A 21,645-nucleotide genomic window follows, 5' to 3' on the forward strand; every position below is an offset into this window, starting at 1 on the left:
TTAGAAAATAATATAACAATAGAAAATCCTCAAGTACAAGAATTCTTGATAGTAAGATCTGATTTAAAAGGTGAGCTGACAAATGTACGAGTTTTGCATTTAAAATTTTTTGAAAAGTAAAAATAAAAATTTTCAAGTTTTAAGTATTGTTAACCCCTGGAAATATAAAACATATATAATGGAGATAATAGAATAACGCTCACCAGGAAATTTAAGTCACTTGGAAAATACAGGATCATCACACAGCTGAACTGTCTAATTCTATAGTGATCATGATAACCTAAAATGTAGGGCACAGATGTAGAGGAAGGACTGGAACTAACACATGAGGTGTTTGCAGGATATCTTCAATGTGTTATCTCATTTAATCACCGTAATGATCCTACAAGTGAGGTATTAGCACCCCCATTTTATATTTACTTTTTTATCCTCATGGAAATAAAATGTTATATAATTCCCATGGCCCTAAAAGAGAGCAGCATTCAGTAAGTATTTTGTAAATAACACACGCTTTGTGATTTAGACTGAATACTGCATTGGCCAACTCAACCCCAACTACAGTACAGAATGTTATCAGTTGACATTTCTACATTTAAACTATTACTTAGCATATATACATCATTTATTAAAATACCAAGAAATGTTAAAAAAGAAAACCTCAGGAACCTAATAAAGTTTTCTGATGTAAATATTCAATGAAAAATATATTTGAGTGGCTAAAAACTATACTGAGTGAAAGAAAATAGCAAAATACATAAACCCTAAGAAGATTTTTAAAAATACTTTACATATATCAAAAGAAATAAAGCAACAGGATATTTAGTGAATCCACATAAGAATGATACAAAAAAGTACATTCATAAATGAAAATACAAGGTTACATTTTTTTGTCTTGGTTTTTCCAAATGGAAATGCTGGGAAGGGTCTCATTCCAAGACTTTTGAGACAGTTTGTAATCAGACGATCAAATTGCAATTAAATGCTCAGAATGTTCACTAATCAAGAACATAAAAATAACCAAAGTCCAGAAACTATCACAGAGATTCAAGGGTGAGATTGTGGAACGCCTGCCAAGGAAATACAACTGACACTACAAAGAGCAAGCAGTCCCTAAAGCAGTGCCAGAGGACCAGCAGTTTGCTAATGCGGCTCCTGTCCTTCAGGGGATCCAAAAGGGTCTGAGAACTAGAGACTAGTCAATCTTACTTCACTGGGCACACTAAAGGTATGATTACTAAACATTTTATTAGACATGAAAGGTTAAGAATTCGTTCCACACAGAAAAAGCGGTAAGAATAATTCAATCTAATATGCATCTGACAGGCTACATAGATAAAGCATGATTTATTTCAAATTAAAAGGTATTTTGACCTTGTGAAGTATAAGACTGACCACTGTGCTGTACACCTGCAACTAATACAAAATAATACTGAAAGTAAACTGTAATAAAAAATAAGACAAAATAAAGAGACTTCGATTGAAGGGAGAATAGGAGAAATGAAGAGCAAAGAATTTGTATAAAATTCTCGAAGGGTTCCAAAAAAACAACCTCCTAAATATGCACCAGGGCCACAGAAGGCCCTCATTCAGTGCTTTGAGGTTCCCGCCCTCCTAGACACTCCTCCTCCTGTTCCTCTTGGTATTGTGTTTCACTTTATCGTCACTGTTTTTGTTATTTTAACTATGTCTTTGCTATGACAATATTATAAACTATAGCCATTAAAAGATTTCTAAAATCATTACAGAAGATTTCATTATATGTTCATACTATTTGTTCTTTTTTAAAATTAATTAATTAATTTATTAAATTAATAATTATTAATTATTAATTAATTAATTTTTAGAGGGGGAGGAAGGGAGAGAGGGAGAGAAACAGCAATGTGTGGTTGTCTCTCTTGTGCCCCCTACTGGGGACCTTGCCCCCAACCCAGGCATGTGCCCTGACTGGGAATCGAACTGGGGACCCCTTGGTTCACAGGCTGGCACTCAATCCACTGAGTCACACCAGCCAGGGCTATTTGTCCTTTAATACCTTCACTAAGATCCATGCCTGGCCTGTAAGACAAAAAAAGCCAAGACAGTCCAACCAGAATAGCCACCACCAGATTCACCACGATCCACGGCTGGAGAACCTGTTCCTCAGCTCCTGCTGCCCTAAAGATACAGAAATACTCATTATTAATGTCTTCATTCTTGTTCATATGTTAAGTACATGAATTTAATAAACTTTAAAAACATAGCAGTCTTCATCTACAGTTATAACAAAAGAATGAAATAAAACGATATCCTATAAAATACACCATATATATTATGAATATATATCATGAGAACAAAGGTTCAAAGGTTATTATTGAATTCTAACCAGATGTGCTTTGTACACTGATATAAATGGAAATTCAGTGTTGCAAAAATTTTTTCTAAGTGTACCTTCCAGCTACGTTGTTACCTACTCTTCATGAAGTATCTTTCCTTTCTCTGTTTACTTCATGCTTTTAGTCACTCTCTCAGAAAAGACTGCCCCTCTGAGTTTTGCGAACTGGAATCTCAGCCTCCTCTTAGAGTCTAGGTTGGCCACTGCTCTGAGGAGGTGGCGCTCCCCAGTGTGCTCTCTTTCTAGCACTGCTTGGTTTTCCTACTCTCTCCCAGCTACTCACCCTCATCATTATTCTGGGGTATTAGGCTCCAGATTGGGGGTGAGGGTACAGGGTTCTTCCAGTTCATTGTGTCATTTTAAAACCATAACTTAAAGAGATTTAAAACAGATTTGTAAAAAGAAGACATTTCATTAAAAATGTGTTTGTAACAATAGTTATCCAGTAATCAAAGGAATAGATATTTTCTTGCCACAATTTTGGAGACAAAAACAGGGTCTTTATTATTTTTTATAGATGATACCATTCTAATCCTTCCACTCTTTTACATGTATCTATTACTCACATCACCACTTTTATTAATATCATTACTGCCATTATCAGTGTTATTACTCCCACTACCACTGTTATTACCATCATTACACCCATTATCACTGCCATTACTCCCAGTATGATCGCCATTACCAACATCACTCCCATTATCACTGTTATCACCATCAACAATTGCCAGTGCTGCTGCAGGTCTTACCAGAGGCTACCATTAACAGAAGAAGGTGTGTAAAGGTGTATTCTGTCACTTGTCATTTGCTGACTCAGAGACAATATGAGAGCAGTAAAGTACACTGAGAAAAAGATAAATGAAATTACTAATAATGTATTTTCAACAGCCAAGTTTATTTTGAATTTATAGATTAAGGAAAAAAATAATCTGTACTTTAGGGAATGATGATATAAAAGTAATTCATTTGATCAATTTCTTTTTTTTTTTAATTTTTATTGTTATTCAATTACAGTTGTATGCCTTTTCTCCCCTCATTTGATTAATTTCAATGGGCTGGATTATTTCTCAAGAACACAGAATGGTCTTTTGAGGTGCTCACTACTTCATTATTAGAATGACTAGAACCTAGAAGATTTTTTAAGAAATTAAGTAACTGACTCAAGGTTCTAAAGCTAGTTTTATTAATATTTTCATAACTTAGGATAAAATGTACTCTTAATTATCCAAAAGATAAAAAATACTATTACTGAAATGCCATTGCCAGCTCAATCTGCTTAATGTCAAGTAGAAAATACAAAAGTTAAATATTATTTAATATAGAACAAATTAATTTTTATTTAGTTCAACCTCTACTGAAAAATTTAATCAAAATTATGCTTAACATGTTTTTTAATATAAATTCTACTGAACATCTGTAAGTAATGTTTATAGATGGCAGTAATATAAAATCTTTTAAAAAATAAACTTTTCTTTGTTCAAAATTACAATGTAACTCAAGTATAACAGTTATCAAATTAAACTATTTACTCACAGAAAGATGCTAAAGCTGTTGGATCGAGGGCAAGAAAATTTCGGATTGCTACTGATGTTTTGGCAAAGTCAATCCTAGAAAATACAAAAGTCTCTTGTCACAGTGCAACTGTAAACTTCTTACAAAACTGTATTCTCTCTAGTGTTTCCTTCTCTATTCTAATGCTACTACATTTATCTTCTCTTACTAAGCCTTAGGTAGCTACAGTTTATTTGGAAATTGGGTCTTTACAGATGTGACTAAGTTTAGATGAGGCCATTAGAATGGACCTTAATCCATTATGGCTGGTATACTTAGAAGACACATTGCCCTGGCTGGGTGGCTCAGTCGATTGGAGCATTGTCTCACACAACAAAAGGTTGTAGGTTCAATTCCTAGTCCGGGCACAGGCCTGGGTTGCGGGTTTGATCTTGGGTCAGGGTGTGTAAGGGAGGCAACCAATCGATGTTTCTGTTTCTCTCGGCCTCCCTCTCTCTCTAAAATCAATAAAAACCGTATCCTCGGATGAGGATTATACAAAGAGAGAGAGAAGAGGCCCAGACACAAAGATACACAGGGAAGACTGCCATGTTACAAGAGAGGCAGAGATTGGAGTGATGAATCTACTAGTCAAGGAACACCAACAACATCCAGTAACCACTGGAAGCTAGGAGAGAAGCATGGAACAGACTGTCCTGGAGCCCTCAGTAATGGAACAAACCTTGCTGACCCCTTGATTTTAGACTTAGCCTCCAGGTGTGAGAGAATAAATTGCTATTGTTTTAAGCCACTCATTTGCTATATTTGTTACAGCAACCCTAAGAAACTGATACAGTATCCAAACTCTCATCTGTACCTGATATAGATGATTTAGATTACATTTGGGACTTTTTGAGTTGATTATATTTGGAAGAAACTTTGAACTTAGGGTTGATGCTGAAGTGAGTTAAAACTTTGGTTATTTATTTTTTCTACTGTATAACCACCCCCAACCTCCCAAAATAACAAAAACAGACTGGCCTAAAAGTAAGTCAAATAACATAAATATCCTATAATTCTGTTTTGAAAACTGTCATAGTCAGTGACAGATTTCGCTCAACATTTCCTCCTGAAGAAAAGTTAGCAGGATCTATAGTCACAACCGTCTTACCTGTCAAAAGCTGAAATTGTGCTTAGAGCCAAAAGCAAGTAGAGAAGACTCTGGAATGGATATGCTAAGGTCTTGTATTGTTGCAGAAGGTTTGAGAGGTTAGAAAGCTGATTTCCTGCTAGAGCATATATCACAATAATATTCCACACTGCACAGCCAGCCAAGAAACCATGAGCAAAGAGACCAACCATCCTGAATGGAAAAGGGTTTATTATTATTACATGAATTAATAAAGTAAAAAGCTAAAATATTTTAAGATTTTATTTCTATAAGAGTAAAATTCGCCATTTCACACACACACAAAAACACATGCTTTTTTTTTTTTTACTACACAGAAGGCAGATTATTAACCAGTGTTGAACAATCAACACTTTTATATATATGGAGTATTTGTTTTAAGAAAAGGCCAGCAAAAGCAGCCACCTGAAAGCCCGGTGCACTGAAAGCGCAACATCTCTGGTCGTCCAGGAAGGCTTCGTGTCCAGGGACACATCTATGTTTGCTGTGGTCTTTATCAACTCTGAACGGTCGGTGGCCTGGAATCGCCCTAAGAACACATTGCACAATTATTAATTAACAAAAGACAACCCTGATAATCTTTTTTTATTATTCCATACTTAAGAACCCTTAGATAGAATATGAAATTTTGCTGTTTTTCTCTCTCAAATCCTCCCTCAGTCCGTATTTCAAAAGGCTCTGTTCTTTCAGTTGTTTAAACACAGCACTTCTTTCATCTTTAGGAAAAATAAACAATGTCCGTGTGCTTTCTTCTCAAACCAAAATGAAGCTGAAGTAATAGTTTTAGAAACTGATTATATTTAATGAAATACAATAATGAACTTCCAACTAAGAAAAAAGTCTAGCAACCTTTAACATGACAAAGTCTAAAATATTGTAATTTATAGATTTTGGAAGTACTAAAGTTCAAATGTCAACCAAATCAAGGCAAGTCAATATTTGAAAACACTTTACATTTCTTAGGAAAAGATACCAGCGTATGTCCATGGTACTCTGTGATGACGGAAAAGAAATGGGTTGTTTCATAAACTTGTTTTAAGAAGATTCCTGTGAAAAGTATCAGTTCAAGTGTCAGCACTGCAACACTGTGTAAGCGGAGCTTTACCCTTTCACTGTTGGCAAGGAGGTCCCTCCTCATAATCTACCGACCCGCAAATGGACCTCAGGCAGCGGCAGAAGTCTGTTTCAATCACGCTTGCAAACCTGGCTGCCAGGGATTTTGGAGAACACAGACAGAGGTGCATCACATAATTTTCCCTAAGCAAAGACACCTTCTGGACAGACAACTCATATTTTTTATGGTCAGTTACTCTTAGAGGGAAGTTTCTGTGCTAAGGGATGCAAGAATAAAAACGACTGAATGATATTGCTTCATAATAGCTCCAAGTAAATTAAATGGCCGCTTGGTATGCTAGCAAAAGCATGTGACTAGAAGTCAGGAAAGCCTGAGTTCCAGTTCTGCACTAATCAACTGTTGAGACCCCGGGTAAGTCAGTTAGCCTCTCTGGGTCACAGGTTTCTCACTGGCAAAGGGCCCTCAGATGCGATACTACAGAACCAGTTTTAAAACAACTTACATAAAATCTAAATTGTGAATTTCAAGGACTAAGCTTTGTCTCAGATGAGTTCTTTAGGCAGTATATTCACAGCATATAGCATATCCATGGGAGGAGCATGTGGCCATGATCATGCTTCCGGTAAGCTTTTCTTAAAACTCTGCAAATGCAGTCTTACAACCAGTGAACACTACATAACACCAGAACTGTTGTCCAAAAGAATTTATGGCTATAATGTCGTATTTCTTATTTAATACGGTAATATGATCATGTATGTTCTCTCATTTATTTTTAATTATAGAATTTATATCATTATCTGACCCACCACCACCACCTGCACTACCAAATGCAGAAAACTGGTAAAGTAAAACAAAGAATAAAAATATGGGTTGCGGGCTGGGTCCCCCGTGTGGGGTGTGCAAGAGGCAACTATATATTGATGTTTCTCTCCCTCCTTTCTCTCTCCCTTCCCCTCTAAAATTAAATCTTAAAAAAAATTGGGTGGAGGATAAGGGATTTTTTTAAATTACCAAAAATCCCATAACCCAGAAATTATATAACAACCAGCATTAATACTTTAGCATATTTCTTCTAGTCTTTTGTCCTATGCAATCTATAGTTGAGATCAAAGTATGTATGTGTGTATATTTATTTTTTATTAGACTCTTTCCAAAAAATGTAAAATTTTCCCTAAACATTATTTTTAATGAGGCAGATTTTATTGTACGCATAAAGCATATCTTGCTGAAATTATTCCTATGCTCTTTTATATTTAGGTTATCTCCAGTTTTTCGTTCTCATGAATGAGTGATGACTGCCATTGTGTATAAATTTTTGTCCTTGTTTTGGCTTATTTCCTTAATTCAGATTTCCAGAAGTATAATTCCTAGGTCAAGTGACATCCTTACGCACTTCTTCAAGTGCTCACGTTCCAAAGCAATGAACCACTTACGGCTTTTTTCCACAAACACCTTGCCTACAGGCTGGCTAATGCCAGTGGGTGCAGTGAACACAGACTGTTGCTCAGGACTACTTTGTTCATCGGTAATTATGTCTTCGTCTTCTACTCCCAGCTCATTGGCATACTGCAATTCTGCTGGCTGTGTTTTCCTGTAATCAGGGAGAATAAAAAAATGGATGATTACTGAATTTTTACAGACTCACATAAGGAGATACCTGCAAGGAGAATAAAAAGACCCCTGGACTCTGAGTGGAAAAACGTGGCTTTTACTCGAACAGATCAGTTGTTAACTGTCCTGTGCAGCAAGCCGCCTATGTTTGTGTGGGCCACAGTTTTCTCCTCTGGACAATGAAGCGACCGAACTAGATTGGCAAGGTTCTTTTCAGACTTAAAATTACATCATTTTATGTAAGTACTGATACTAAGTATAGAGTCATTTCTAAATTCAAATAATAGTGTTATATACCTTCCGGTGTACTTCTTTAAAGTATGTCATTCTATTTATCTGACATAATTTCCCATGCTAAAATATACATTTTTACTTGTTGCTGAAATAGTCATAATTTGAATTCTGTTAACATGAGGAAATAAATTATAATCACTTATTTTATTAATATTACCTTTAATTTTTAGTATCTTTCACATGTAATTTTTTGCTATTTATATAAAATGTTATATTTGTGTTACCCTTTTTTTAGAGACAGTTCCCAAGAATTCTATTTAAGTACAGTACTTTACTTTTCTCAGTGGTTTACACTTTTCAAATTTATCATTACATTGGTTTAACTGATATTTTTGTAATACTACTTATCCTAGAGATATACAACTACAAGTATTTATAAGACCTAATCAGAAGCTTTTGTTGGGGAGCTCCAAACCAAGCATCAGAGTGTCCCTGAAGAATATTTAGAAGATCAAGTAAATTCTTACTTCGTCTTCCTTCGAGGTTTTTGAATAACTGGCTCCTCAGCTGGCTCCCCATCAATACCATTTTCATTTCGTAATAAAGGTGGACTAGATGTCTTCTTGGTGAAGGCAGTCTCCAATTCTGAAAAAAGAGTAAATTTTCAAATTACTATAATGTGAAAAGAAATATAATGTACAAGACTTCTGTAATATAAAAGAACCTTAAAAAATTTAATTGGACAAATAATTTTTTTAGCATCTTACACATTTATTTTTAAGACGTTACACCTTTAAACACAACAAAAGATCTGAAATTGCAATGCCAAAAAATATGGAAAAACATTACATAATTCAACAGAGACACACATGGAAAAATGTGTTGTGCTGTCATAAGCCAAGGACTGCTAAGAACCACCAAAGTTAGAAGAGCCAAGGATGGATTCTTTCCTAGAGCCTTCAGAGGGAGCACGGCCTTGCTTTCGAACTTCTATCCTCCAGAAATATCAGAGACTAAATTTCTGTTGTTTTAAGTCACCCAGTTTGTAGTAATCTGTTATGGAGCCCTAAAAATTAGTACAACATATTTTGCAAAATGGGATCCTCTATACATACTCTTTTATAGCCTTTGTTTTTGACTCAACAATATATTACTGATGGTTTCCCACGTCACCATATCACTTTAACAATCCTGTTAATGGTTATTTGGTTTCTATTAAATGAATAAAATGTTTTTATTTAGCCAGGATCACACTGTTAAATGTTTGGTATTACTAGTTTCTACTCTTACAAAAATATTACAGTTAACATCCTTTAATTATTGTAGCTGTTGTAGTTACTACTATTCCTATAAATTCAAACAGGCTATACCAATTCATACTCCTATCAGCAGCATATGAGTGTTCCCATTTCTCATCAACACTTTTGGATTTTGTAAGTTTTAAAAAGCATTGCCAATTTGATAGGCAAAATAAATGATACAGTATTGTTTACCCTGTGAACAGTGCCTGGGACATAGCAAAACTCAATAAATGTTGGCTGTTGCCTTATAATATCATTGTTAATAGAGAACCCAACCATTCTCCACTAATCACAAATAACCATTTCATCATATACTAAGTTCTTACACAGATCAAGATCTAAACTTTCTATTTTAGTCCTGAATCTGTACCACTTCCCTTAAAATCTACACACATATGATCAAAAGAGACACTCCAAAGTGCTCTTGACTTATCGCGTTGGAGTTACTCTAGTGAAGAAAATTTTAAGCAAGGAAGAAAAAAATGAATATGGGTGGAAAAAAAAATGGGAACAGACAAGTTCTTAATAATACACCCAAAATCACAACTGCTTTCACAACCTACCCTTGTTTTTACATACCAAGAGGTGGCCTTGTCTTCTTCTGTCTTCTTTGAACAGGAGCTTCTACATGCTCTTTGGGTTCTTTAGGTAGTGGCTCACTGCTTTCAGATGGCCTATGAACAGCAGTCTGAACAAGGCCTTCCAAAGAAGCACTCGCTACAGAAATACAGAGTGGAAGAAAATGGGATAACTTGAGCAAAGATCACTGAGTCTTCGAAAGATGGAAAAAGAGGGAACTGGAATGTTTCCTGTATCATCATCACTCCTTCTCCTACAGAACTGATTATGCCCCAAATCTTGATTTCCTTCCTCTTCACCTGAAACTTTAGGTTTTAAGCTGAGAAAGGAAATAAATGAGGGAACAAGGGAAAATGAAGAAGAAAAAGGGGTGGGGACTAGGAAGACCAAAAGGAGGAGAGGTGGAGAAGTTGCTTCAGAATTTTCAACAAGGTAAAAAAACATAATGGAAACTGTTACCATAGAGAATTCTCTTACTTGTCTTATTAAGCCTTAAGAATTATTAGCCTTTATATTGTTTGGTACTTCATTAGTAAATTAACACATGATAACATCATCATGGACAACTGGAGTTAATAGATAATTTATAAACCTCTTCATTTGGTCATTCATTTCAATCTCTCCCCCCATCAAGTCTTTGAACAGATTTTGACACTTTTTGGCAGATTTGAATTTTACTTGACTACATTCCCATGTCCACGTTCTTCACAAAAGAAGAAATATAAATGTATTAATAAATAAAAATATACTTAACCTCATTAGTATTCAGATAAATTAAAACTAAAATAAGCACTTTTTGCCCATTAAATTGACCAAAAAATTTAGGAGACTGATATTGTCCAATGTTGTCAAGGATTTAGCGAATATGATGCTCAAATTCTGTTGGTGGCGATAAATAACTAAAGCTTCCTTGAAAGCAATTTATCACAATCTTATCATATTACTAATGCACGTATCCTTTCTCTACAATTTTACTGCTAGCAACCTATCCTACGAAAACAGCTCTTCTTCCCCACCACCCACTATTTTAGAACTAGAGCAGTGAAAAACTGAAATAATCAAAATGAACAGTTTTAATAACCTAGCAACATATCCCCTTTTATGTCTAGGGCACTAACTTTTACAAGAAGGAAGTGCTGGCAGCTGGGACAGAGCAGTATCTCTGCTCCAAACTCTGTCTTTATTATATCCGCCACCTGTGACCTTCCTAAGTCCAGATGTACATGTCTATGTTTATGGTGAGTGCATTTTTAGAGTCTAGCATTTCAGTATATTTGTAAATCTAAGTCTCTTTGCACCTCTTTTCTTTTTATCTGTGTCTATGTCTTTTCTTTCTATGCATCCATCTCCATTTCTTTCTTTTTCTCCATTTATTCCTCCATTTATTAGGAAATCAATGGTAAGCCAAAGTAAGTTTCTGACCAAGTGTAAGGTCTGATCAGCTATGAGCTTTAAGAAGCTCATCCAGCTGTGGAGACAGGACCAACTAGAGTGAAAGAAAGCTAGAAGCACAATATTGGAGGCTACTGCAATAGCTAAGGTTAAAAGAGGAAAGGAGCTAAACTACCTACAGTTGTGACAGTGGAAGTGAAAGGGGCAAGAGACATAAAATATGCCACAGAAGAAGCAAGCAAGTAGAAGCAGCAAGCAGAGTGAAGGGACCAGTGAGAGGCGACCCTGAGGTTTCCAGCCCGAGTGACTAGAGAGTGGTGGGTTCCATTAACAGAAATTTGTGAGAAGTAAAAATTGATTTATTGTTGAAGGTGATGAATTCTGAATGAGGGAGTCAGAGTTACTGACAGGACATCCAGGATTATTACTGGATAACTCAAATGAAAAGGAGTTCACAGAACTTGCACATTACTGAAGCTTAATACCTGGATGGCAAGGCCCCGCCTTCAGACTTGTGCTCTGACAGATTCTCTGACTAAAATGACATATCCAAGAACCTGTGACTCTACATCCAGTATTCTGTGCAAGGGTCTGAAACCAATCATAGCTTAAGACAACTAATGTTTTCTAGGCATAAAAGGCTTCCAAGAGTCCAAGAATGTAGTGGAAGTAAGAGTACTGGTGGCACAATCCTTTATTTTATGAATCCTTCTAGATACTCTTCAGGCTGCCCACTGCCTTGTCCCTCACCACCATCAGGAACGCCTCTGCTTCAAAATGACCTTGATTCTATCCTCGAGACAGCAGTGACTTGTATCTCCTTGATCTGTGAGGTTTCATGCCTGAAGTCCTAGAAAAACTTGTGATTCCATGCAGCAAAGAACGACTTCTTACCTAGTGTGGTTTTTGTTCTTGGCTTCTTTTTCTTAGGACGACTAAGTAGAATATCATCTATAAAACAAAAAGAACAACAGGAAAGACTGCAGGGAACATAAAATCCTATGCAGGGAACAGCCAAAACAGAACTTTTAATAGGGGAAGAAGGCAAGAAAATGAAAAAAGTCAAGAGACCTTGACACAGTTAGAAACTGTGACATACAAAGTGTGCTCACCAAATAATCATCTGATCCCCTACACTTCCCATCCCCCTAGCTCTTAGGTGTGGCCTATGAGTGGTTCTCGCCAGCAGGCTGTGAGAGAAGTGATCTGTGTCATTTGGAGGCCAAAGCATTGAAACAGCCAGTGAGAAACCCTCCAGCTTTCTCTTCCCCTGGTGCGGCAACTGGGAGACCTCATGTTAAGATGGCAAACCACATATGGAGATAGACTGAATCACTGCCATCATTAGTGAAGAGGTAGTAACAGGCAAATGCCCTGACTTGTTGCCACAATGACTCTGCATTAACCAGAAATAACCCTGCATGATATTAAGTCACTGAGATCTGGGGTTAGTGTAGCATAATCCAGTCTATCCTGATTAAAAGAGGCAAAGGAAGATGCAATCTCTAAGACAGAACTACAAACTAGCCAAGAATTATGACCTGGGGGACTCCATTCAAGGATGAGTGCTTTTATACTTTCATTAATCATTAAGGTCAAATATCAACCATATAACAGTGTTATTTATTAACCATCATTTTAAAAGGGCAGCCATAGATTATTACAATAAAAATATGTTGCAGTATTATAAATTATACCATTCCAATTTTAAGAAAAATATTAATTAAACTTTTAAACATCAAATACTACATTTAGAAAGTTTTACATTAACAGTGAACTAACTCACCTTTAATATCACTTTACATGACACCGACCAAATTTAACAGGGCAAAGACAAAAAAAAAAACACTCTATTAATTAGAAATCTATTATATTGTCAGACTGAAAACTGACTTAAATGATTACAAATCTAAAACAGAATTAGCTTTCACACAAAGTCTGCTAGTTTACAAACTAGTTTATTTATAAATAATCTTTTTAAATAAGGCTGCAAATAAAACCCCCAATATTTTCTGAATCTACATGTACACATTCCCTATTACCTATGAATAAAGTGGATTAAACAGATTAAGAACTCTTTGTCACTGATTGAAATAGGCTTAAACTCGGAGGGTACTATTGTAGCAAACACAAAGTCAGAATTCTGAGAAACAAGACACTTAAACATTCAGAGTGGATCCATTATTCTGCCATACTGACATTCAGGCTTTGACACTGAACATTTAACTATAACTGTTATTCTAATGATTCAGGGATTTTTCACCTTTAAACTGTTAAGAAGGCTTTTACCAAAAATTTTCAAGAAGTCTTTTCTGAAATACTATAGTTTTGCAATGGTAGTCAATTTTTCACTTTATTCATTTTGCATTTGAAAAAATAATAAAATTACTGTAAATTACTTTTACCTTGGCACAGGTGGAAGGGCTCGTGGAGGACGCTATGGAGAAAAGAAGAAAATTACTTGTAAGTAAAGCCTAGAGCATCTTTACATCAGATAGTCCAAATCTTTTGATTACCCTGTTCATCAGTGAAATCCAGGAGCTACTGATGAGATTCAAATGGGCAGTATTTAAATTTCATCTACCTATTCTAGATTTCACATAAAATTCCTTCCTTCCTGTGTTCCTTTTTATCTACAGGCCCTGTTTCTAAGCACTGAGGATACATTAATGAACAAAAGAAAGAGATCCTGCTTTCATGAAATTTTACATTCTAGTGGTTGAGTGTGTGTGTGTGTGTGTGTGTGTGTGTGTGTGGTAATAAATGAGGGAGGATGAGGGCTTCTACTTTAGTTAGGAAAAGTCTCTCTCAGATATCTGAACTGAGAACTGAATTTTTTTAAAAGCATACATTTTTGACAAAGGGAAGCAAATACAAAAGCCTTTAGGGGAGACTGGACTTAGAGTGTTCCAGGTAAAAGGAGTAAGGCTGCAGCAGTTACCAAGGAGAGGTAGGTAGGCAGAGGCCAAATTAATTAGGGTCCGGAAGACGGAGGGAAGGAATCCAGAATTTGTCTTAATTCAGTAGGAAGCCAATGGAGGTTCTAAGCCCCACAGTAACATACTTTTTGAAAAGATCGCTCTGAATGCAGGTTGAAGAACGTATTTCAAGACAAGAAAGAATCGGGGGAGGAGGAGACTCTTGCCGCACTTTACATGAATACGAAGAGTTGTGTTTGCAGTTCAGTGAGATTGTAGTTAAGAAGCATTCTGGAATCTTTCAAAATAAAATACTAACATTAATGCCTAGAAATCAGTTTAATGTTCTAAGTATCTCATGCTGCTTGCAGAGAACCCTGATTCAAAAGGGTTAAACTTGAGACATTCCTGTAGTTCTGCAGCTGTCCCGTTTAGCAATCCATTCGTTTAAACTGTGTATTAATATAAGTGCTACAAGATGAAGGCACGGCGGGCTGTCTTAACACTATCCAGTAACCAAAATTACAACAGGGAAAGTACGCTAGTTACACGGCAGCGCTTTTGTTCTAAAGATGCGATGAATAGCGTTCTATGCAAGACTCAGTTCACACAACTCCACATTTCGAAAGCCCCGCAAAAATCACGAATAACCCATCCAAAAACCCAAACTTTAAGCCCCTCGAAAGTAGAACGGTTCGACTGAACACAAAATCCAAACAACTTAAGAGTGATTAAGGCTCGCTTACCACCAGCTTCTTTTCCATTCTTTTAAAACTCCCCCGCAGCGCTCAAACGAGCCCCGGTGGGCCGCGCGCGCAGGCGCAATGCGTCATCGGGCTGCGTCGCCCGGGCGCTCCGGCTCCGGCCCGCGGCCCCCACCCACTGCGATGCGAACGAGGGGGAACACCCCCGCTTGGCTTCGCCTTTAAGTCTACCCCAGCTGGAAAGTGGGTGTCGGAGTCGTGGCTGAGGAGTCTGGAATGGGGGGAGACTCCAGAAGGCATGGGCTAGTAATCACGGTTTTCTCCCTGGTTTCCCAGGTGATTTGTTCGAGAAACGTGAGAGAAGACCATGATTAAAAGTCTCCGCTGTCAAAAAGCGATCTCTTATCCGGGCAGGTAAATGCCCTCCGGGAGGAGTCCGTAGGAATTGCCTCGCTGGCAGCTTGGAACCCGCAGTGGCCCAGGCGGCTGTGAGAGGAGGCGTCGTCAGGGCAACACGCTCACCCAGGCCTGGGAAACTTCACGCCCGGCTGCCGGAGTTCGGGTCTCGGCCTAGCGACGAACTTACAGCCCCGGCGGGGATCCAACCCTGTAGGCGCCGAAGGGGGCCGATTTGCAAATCCACCGGCCGGCCTTTCCCCTTCTGATCCCCAGCACGCTGGCATCGGCCACGCCCCAGGGTTAGAGCAGCACCCTCCTCCCCGGCCACTGGTTATAGCCGAAGTGCTGCTCGCCGCTCACCGGGTGGTCCTGCAGCGGAAGTCCGGAGTGGTCCCTCATGGCGCTCTCCCCGCTGGGCTCCCTAGGTGCAACCGCCGCGGGCCCGAGCCTAGTTCCCCGCGACGCCGCGGCCTCCGGGGCCTGCGGGAGGCGGGGACTTTGTGGCTCCTAACTGGGCCACCGCCCCCGGGAGTGGGTCTCTGCCCGCCTCCGCCCTGCCCGGAGTCCCCCTGTGTCAGAGTTCGGGACCCACTCTCTTAGCCGCCGGGAGGACCACGTAACAGTTCGGAAGCGGCGTGCGGGGAGTGGGGGTGGAGAAATTCTCCAATTTCTTAACCCTTGGGAAACCTGTTTCTCAAAGAAGCACAACATAAAAATCAGACCTGGCTTCGCATAAGTTTCATTTTAAATGACTTAATTTTCGTTTTGTTTGATTTTTTAAAGAAAGAACATTCGTTTTAATAAGAACTACAAATATTTTGAAGCGTGCAGTCTTATTTTATAGTTAAGGGTGAGGGATGGTGTGGATATGGAGAAAATGCAGTAGATACAGGGGAAGGAAGGGACTGGAAGTCTCAGACCTAGGGAAGAAAGAAAAACACTTCTTGTAATAACATGCTCATCTTGTGGTTTACTCAGATATTGGTCTCTAGGACTAAAATTCATTGCCCTGTCCTAATTTAGGCATAAAAATAGATATTGATTTTCAGGAAAATTAATGATTTACTACAGCTATGATCAGAATACTTTTTTCTTGTAGCATGATGTGTAAAATGATGAGGGCAGTGTGGTTTGTAAAGGTTTTGATGTTAGATGTGAATTGTGTGTATTAACCCGCCTTTCTTGCTGGAGTAGTCAAGTAAGCACTTCTTGTAAAAGCTGTTTTCATAAAACAAGTTTCATGAGGTAAAATACAGCTTCGGAAATTAAATATTACTTATTTATTTAGGAAAGCTCTTTTTATCTGAATCGTACAAAGACTATATAAAACCAATGAAAGGTTCTCAAACTCAGTGACTTGACCTTGTTCGTATTCCTGCCAAATGCTATAAAAGTAAAGGAAAACAAGTTTTTCCCCCCTAAAAGCCAAATAGGTAACTCTGCATAACCATAAACTGCAAATTTTTTTTTCCAGTAAGATTAATTAATAAACTGCGGGACTTTTAAAGTTGCATACATTATAATAGGGCAAATACAGCTGTTTTAGATTGTAGCTATTCCAGAAACAGATGAACATTGTTAAAACTCCAACATTAAGACAAGCCCTTAAGACTCAGTGCCAGAAGAAACCCATGTTGCTGGTACCCACTGAGGCTCCTCCTGAGCCTTCCGAACTGCAGACAACAACTGGGCACACGCATCTTGCAAGTTGTCATTGACAATCACGTGATCAAAAAACTGGCCAAACTGAGTCTCCATTTTTTGGGCTAAATCCTCTATCTCTTGTAGATCTTCATCCTTTAGGAGAAGCAGAAAAATACAAATACCACGAACTTAATGAGACAAGTGGAAATAATATGCAGTTTATGCTGTTACATTCAGTTTCAAACTATTTAAAAATTAAGTCAAATAAATGTCCTCTTTTAAATCACAAAACTTATGTTTCTATCTTTACTCTTACATATGTCTCCCTGGTCAAAGTTTTATAAAATTAAGTAATGGTTTGTAGACAGACCAATCCTCTCAACTTCCCCTTTGGACTATGTTATCTAATCCTATTATCTGAACACTTGAAGCTCTCAAACCATGTATATACAGCATAAAACCAAAAAAAATTTTACCACTTAAATATAAATAAAACTTAAACAAATTTTTAAAAAGATTTTATTTATTTTTAGACTAAGGGAAAGGAAAGGAGAAAGAGAAGGAGAGAAACATCAGTGTGTGATTGCTTCTCATATGCTCCCTACTGGGGACCTGGCCTGCAACCCAGGCATGTGCCCTGACTGGGAATCAAACCGGCGACCCTTTGGTTCACAGGCCAGCACTCAGTCCACTGAGCTGCACCAGTCCGGGCAAACATAAATTTCAAGCCAACATTTAAATAAAATGTAATTGATAAGAATGACATTATTTTGCAGATACAAAATGGTCACTTTTAACATGAGAATGGTATGACATGTTCTACTGAATTTGGCATACCTAGATTATACTTTGCTTCATGATGACTTAATTTACCTATAATATTGTCTATTTCTACTATTGTGAAATGTTCATTCAGTGAAGGTCATTTGGCCTTCACTTGGCAGTAATGCATTAAATTCATGCTGTTACTTTCTTATTTGTCCATAACAATTAATACTATACAATAGTATTGTACAATACTACAATACAACTATATGCACTATTGTACATACAATAGTACAACTTGTTGCCAATGCAGCCATAAACATATAAATGCAGGCACTGAAATCTTGTGGCAATACTCCTTTACAAGGCATCCCTACTCATGATCCAAAAGTAATTTTGTTAATTTGTTTAGATTGCCATAAACAGAATATAATTTAAATGCCCAAAGACTCCGACTCAGAAAATATATCCATGGACTCCAGTATCTGAAATGCAAATTGGAGAATCAGACTTTCATAGAGCAATCATCAAAAAATATGAAGATTAAAAGTAATAGAGGGTAATATAAAGATATCTCATGCTCACTATAGCAACACATATACTGAAATTGGAAAGATACAGAGGTTAGCATGGCTCCTGTGCACAGATAGGATGCAAATTTGTCACACATTTTAAGTGTGACAAAATTTTAATTTTGATGAGATAAAAAAGTTCTGGAGGTATTTTTTACAATGTGAATATACTTAACACTACTGACTTACACACAAATGGTTGAGATGGTAAGTTTTGTGTTTTATGTTATGTGGTTTATTTGCTTTTTTTTTTACCACACATACAAAAAATAAATGGATGTAATATCTTAATCAAGACAATGGTTATCTGGGTGTAAAACTTCATTGAGGGGTACACTTATGATTTATACACCTTGTTGAATATATGTTATGACTTAAAATATATAAAGTGAATTTAATGAAGAAATATACATATAAAACGGGGGGGGTGGGAATCACCTATTTTAGGAAGAGTTCTCTGATTGATTCCACCTTGCTTGGCCCCTCTATTATTAGCATCATCATTAATAAAATGTTTTATGTTTAGAAATATGTATAAAGATACCTCAAATTACAGATGAGATAGGTATATTCACTAATGTATTTTTATTCTTTTTAAGGATTTTATTATTTGTTTTTAGAGAGAGGGTAAAGGAGGGAGAAAGAGAGGGAGAGAAACGTCAGTTGGTTATTCTTGTACATGCCCCATCCAGGGACCACGCAATCCAGGACATGTGCCCTGACCAGGAAATGACCTGGAGACCTTTTTCTGTGTGGGATGATGCCCAACCAACTAAGCCACACTGCTCAGGGCTACCAAAGCATTTTAAAAGTAAATTCTCAAATCTTTTTGTAACATTTCATTTTATTTCATTTAAAATAATTCATTTTAAATACAAATTTCAGGCTTGTGAACACCCAGTTTCTGTGTGGGTTTGCAAACTGTGGTTTGAGGGTCTTATTTTAGAGCTGGACCACCCAAAGAGAAGAAAAAAATAAGAGTAGCATTATAGCAGTTCTTAAACTTTATTTTAATATTTATAAATTATGTCTAGAAAAGATAAATTATAAGGGAATTTTTTCTTCATTAGAAACAGAAATTATATCCCATAACAAAGGGACAGTGTGGTTTAGTGGATTGACCACTGGCCTGAAAACCAAAGGGACACTGAGGAAACAATACAGTGATTTTTGACTAGGAGAAAAAATGCATTTATCCATTTCCTCTATGTCTTACCTTGAACTTCATGTCCACAAAGTAGTCTGTTATGATCTTGGCATTTTTCCGAGATTGTTTCATACAACTCATGTTAGATGGCTTTATAAATATGATATAGGGCTTCAGTTCATGGGTTCGAGCCTCTTGAATACCCTACACAGAAAAATTAAGTACCATGTCAAAACAGAAGTCAAAATAATTTCCTAGAATCAACATGAATGTTCGCCAAATTTCTAAGACCAGAAATTAGTAATTATTTTTAGCTAGAGTATATTCTCATGTGCCCTTAAGTTCTCACCTCTAAAAAACCATTTTAATAATTAAGACATGAGGTTTTAGAATCAAAACTTACTACAAATCCCGTCTCTTCCTCTTACTAGCCATGACACCCTTACTGAAATTTGAGAATAGGATTCTATATATGATCTCACAGGACAAAGGCCAAGAGAGATTCTCAAGACAGATCACCTCTTGCCATTGATACCACTGAAATCTTCACACTGAAACCAGCTTTGACCCAAGCAAGAATAAACTTATTGTCCCCTGATTCTCTTTTTTAAAGTATATTTTATTATAATATACTTTATGCTATTTGATTATGCTATTACAGTTTTCCCAATTTCCCCCCTTTATCCTCCCTCTGCTCTGCACCCCCAAACACTCCAGCATTCCCCCCTTTAGTTATTGTCCATGGGTCATACATGTAAGTTCTTTGACCTCTCTGTTTCCCGTGCCATTTTTGACCTCTCTCCATCTATTTTATGCCTACCAATTATTCTTCTTATTCCCTGTACTTTCCCCCCCTATTCTTCCCCTCCCCACTGATAACCCTCCATGTGATATCCATTTCTCTGATTCTGTTCCTGTTCTAGTTGTTTACTTAGTTTTTTTTTTTTCTTTTTTCTTTTAGGTTCAGTTGTTGATAGTTTTGAGTTTGTTGTCATTTTACTGTTCATAGTTTTTGATTTTCTTCTACTTCTTAAATAAGTCCCTTTAACATTTCATATAATAAGGGCTTGGTAATTATGAAATCCTTTAACTTGACCTTATCTTGACTTTATCTGCCCTTCCATTCTAAATGATAGCTTTGCTAGATACAGTAATCTTGGATGTAGGTTCACGCCTTTCATGACTTCAAATACTTCTTTCCAGCCCCTTCTTGCCTGTAAGGTTTCTTTTGAGAAATCAGCTGATAGTCTTATAGGCACTCCCTTACAGGTAACTGTCTCCTTTTCTCATGCTGCTTTTAAGATTCTCTCCTTATCTTTAATCTTGGGTAACTTAATGATGATGTGCCTTGGTGTGTACCTCTTTGGGTCCAATTTCTTTGGGACTTTCTGAGCTTCCTGGACTTCCTGGAAGTCTATTTCCTTTGCCAGATTGGGGGAGTTTTCCTTCATTATTTATTCAAATAAGTTTTCAACTTCTTGCTCCTGTTCTTCTCCTTCTGGCACCCCTATGATTCCCATATTGGAACGTTTAAAGTTGTCCCAGAGGTTCCTAAGCCTCTCCCCATTTTTTTTGAATTCTTGTTTCTTCATTCTGTTCCAGTTGGATGTTTATTTGTTCCAAATTGTTTGAGTCCTGTTTTCCTTCTCTTCACTGTTGGTTCCCTGTATATTTTGCTTTATTTCACTTTGGATAGCTTTCATTTCTTCCTTCATTTTGCAACCAAGTTCAGTCAGTTCTGCGAGCATCCTGATTACCAGTGTCTTGAACTAATAGGTTGGCTATCTCCTCATCGCTTAGCTCTTTTTCTGGAGTTTTGATCTGTTCTTTCATTTGGGCCGTATTTCTTTGTCTCGGCACACCTGTTATGTTGTAGGGGGGTGGGGCCTTAGGTATTCACCTGGGTGAGGCAACCCTTTTTGCTGCGTTGTCGGTCTGGTGAATGTTGGTTTAACTCCTTGGTTGTTGGAGTTCTGTGCAGTTTGATTTTCTGGCACATCTGGTTGTTTATTGTTTTTAGACTGGTTGTTATCCTCCTTTTAGTTGTGCAAGGAAGTGAAGGGCTTCTACCTATGCCTCCATCTTGACCAGAATCCTACCGGGCACCCCACCATCACCCCACTCAGGAGCCACGTCATCCCAGCCCCAGTCTTGGCCAGTGTTTCCTCCCAGAGCAGTCACCACAAGCCTATTGCCCTGATTCTCTTTAGCACACAAGATATGCGTATACTTTTAAATGACTACAGAAAATGC

The 21,645-nt window shown here is 37.4% G+C and overlaps 1 protein-coding gene across 5 annotated transcripts in view; it reads right to left on the bottom strand.

Annotated features, from left to right (window-relative positions):
* The window catches only part of LOC112308045 (transmembrane protein 237), a 42,396-nt gene that overhangs the window by 730 nt on the left and 20,021 nt on the right, over positions 1-21,645 (bottom strand). For 2 of the 5 annotated variants that reach the window (XM_045198280.2, XM_053918941.1), the window contains 12 exons: positions 19,462-19,596; positions 16,913-17,061; positions 13,649-13,680; positions 12,138-12,194; positions 9,852-9,989; positions 8,499-8,616; positions 7,560-7,717; positions 5,457-5,580; positions 5,034-5,225; positions 3,905-3,978; positions 3,121-3,214; positions 2,033-2,154 (listed from right to left, as the gene is read on the bottom strand). In XM_045198280.2, the coding sequence (XP_045054215.2) occupies positions 2,033-2,154; positions 3,121-3,214; positions 3,905-3,978; positions 5,034-5,225; positions 5,457-5,580; positions 7,560-7,717; positions 8,499-8,616; positions 9,852-9,989; positions 12,138-12,194; positions 13,649-13,680; positions 16,913-17,061; positions 19,462-19,596 (1,393 nt within the window). Of the gene's footprint in view, positions 1-2,032; positions 2,155-3,120; positions 3,215-3,904; positions 3,979-5,033; positions 5,226-5,456; positions 5,581-7,559; positions 7,718-8,498; positions 8,617-9,851; positions 9,990-12,137; positions 12,195-13,029; positions 13,041-13,648; positions 13,681-14,907; positions 15,874-16,912; positions 17,062-19,461; positions 19,597-21,645 lie in introns of those variants that run through there. The other 3 variants (XM_024564267.3, XM_024564268.3, XR_008426203.1) reach the window with 3 other exon arrangements.

Source organism: Desmodus rotundus, chromosome 2 (assembly GCF_022682495.2).
Source record: "Desmodus rotundus isolate HL8 chromosome 2, HLdesRot8A.1, whole genome shotgun sequence".
NCBI lineage: Eukaryota > Metazoa > Chordata > Mammalia > Chiroptera > Phyllostomidae > Desmodus > Desmodus rotundus.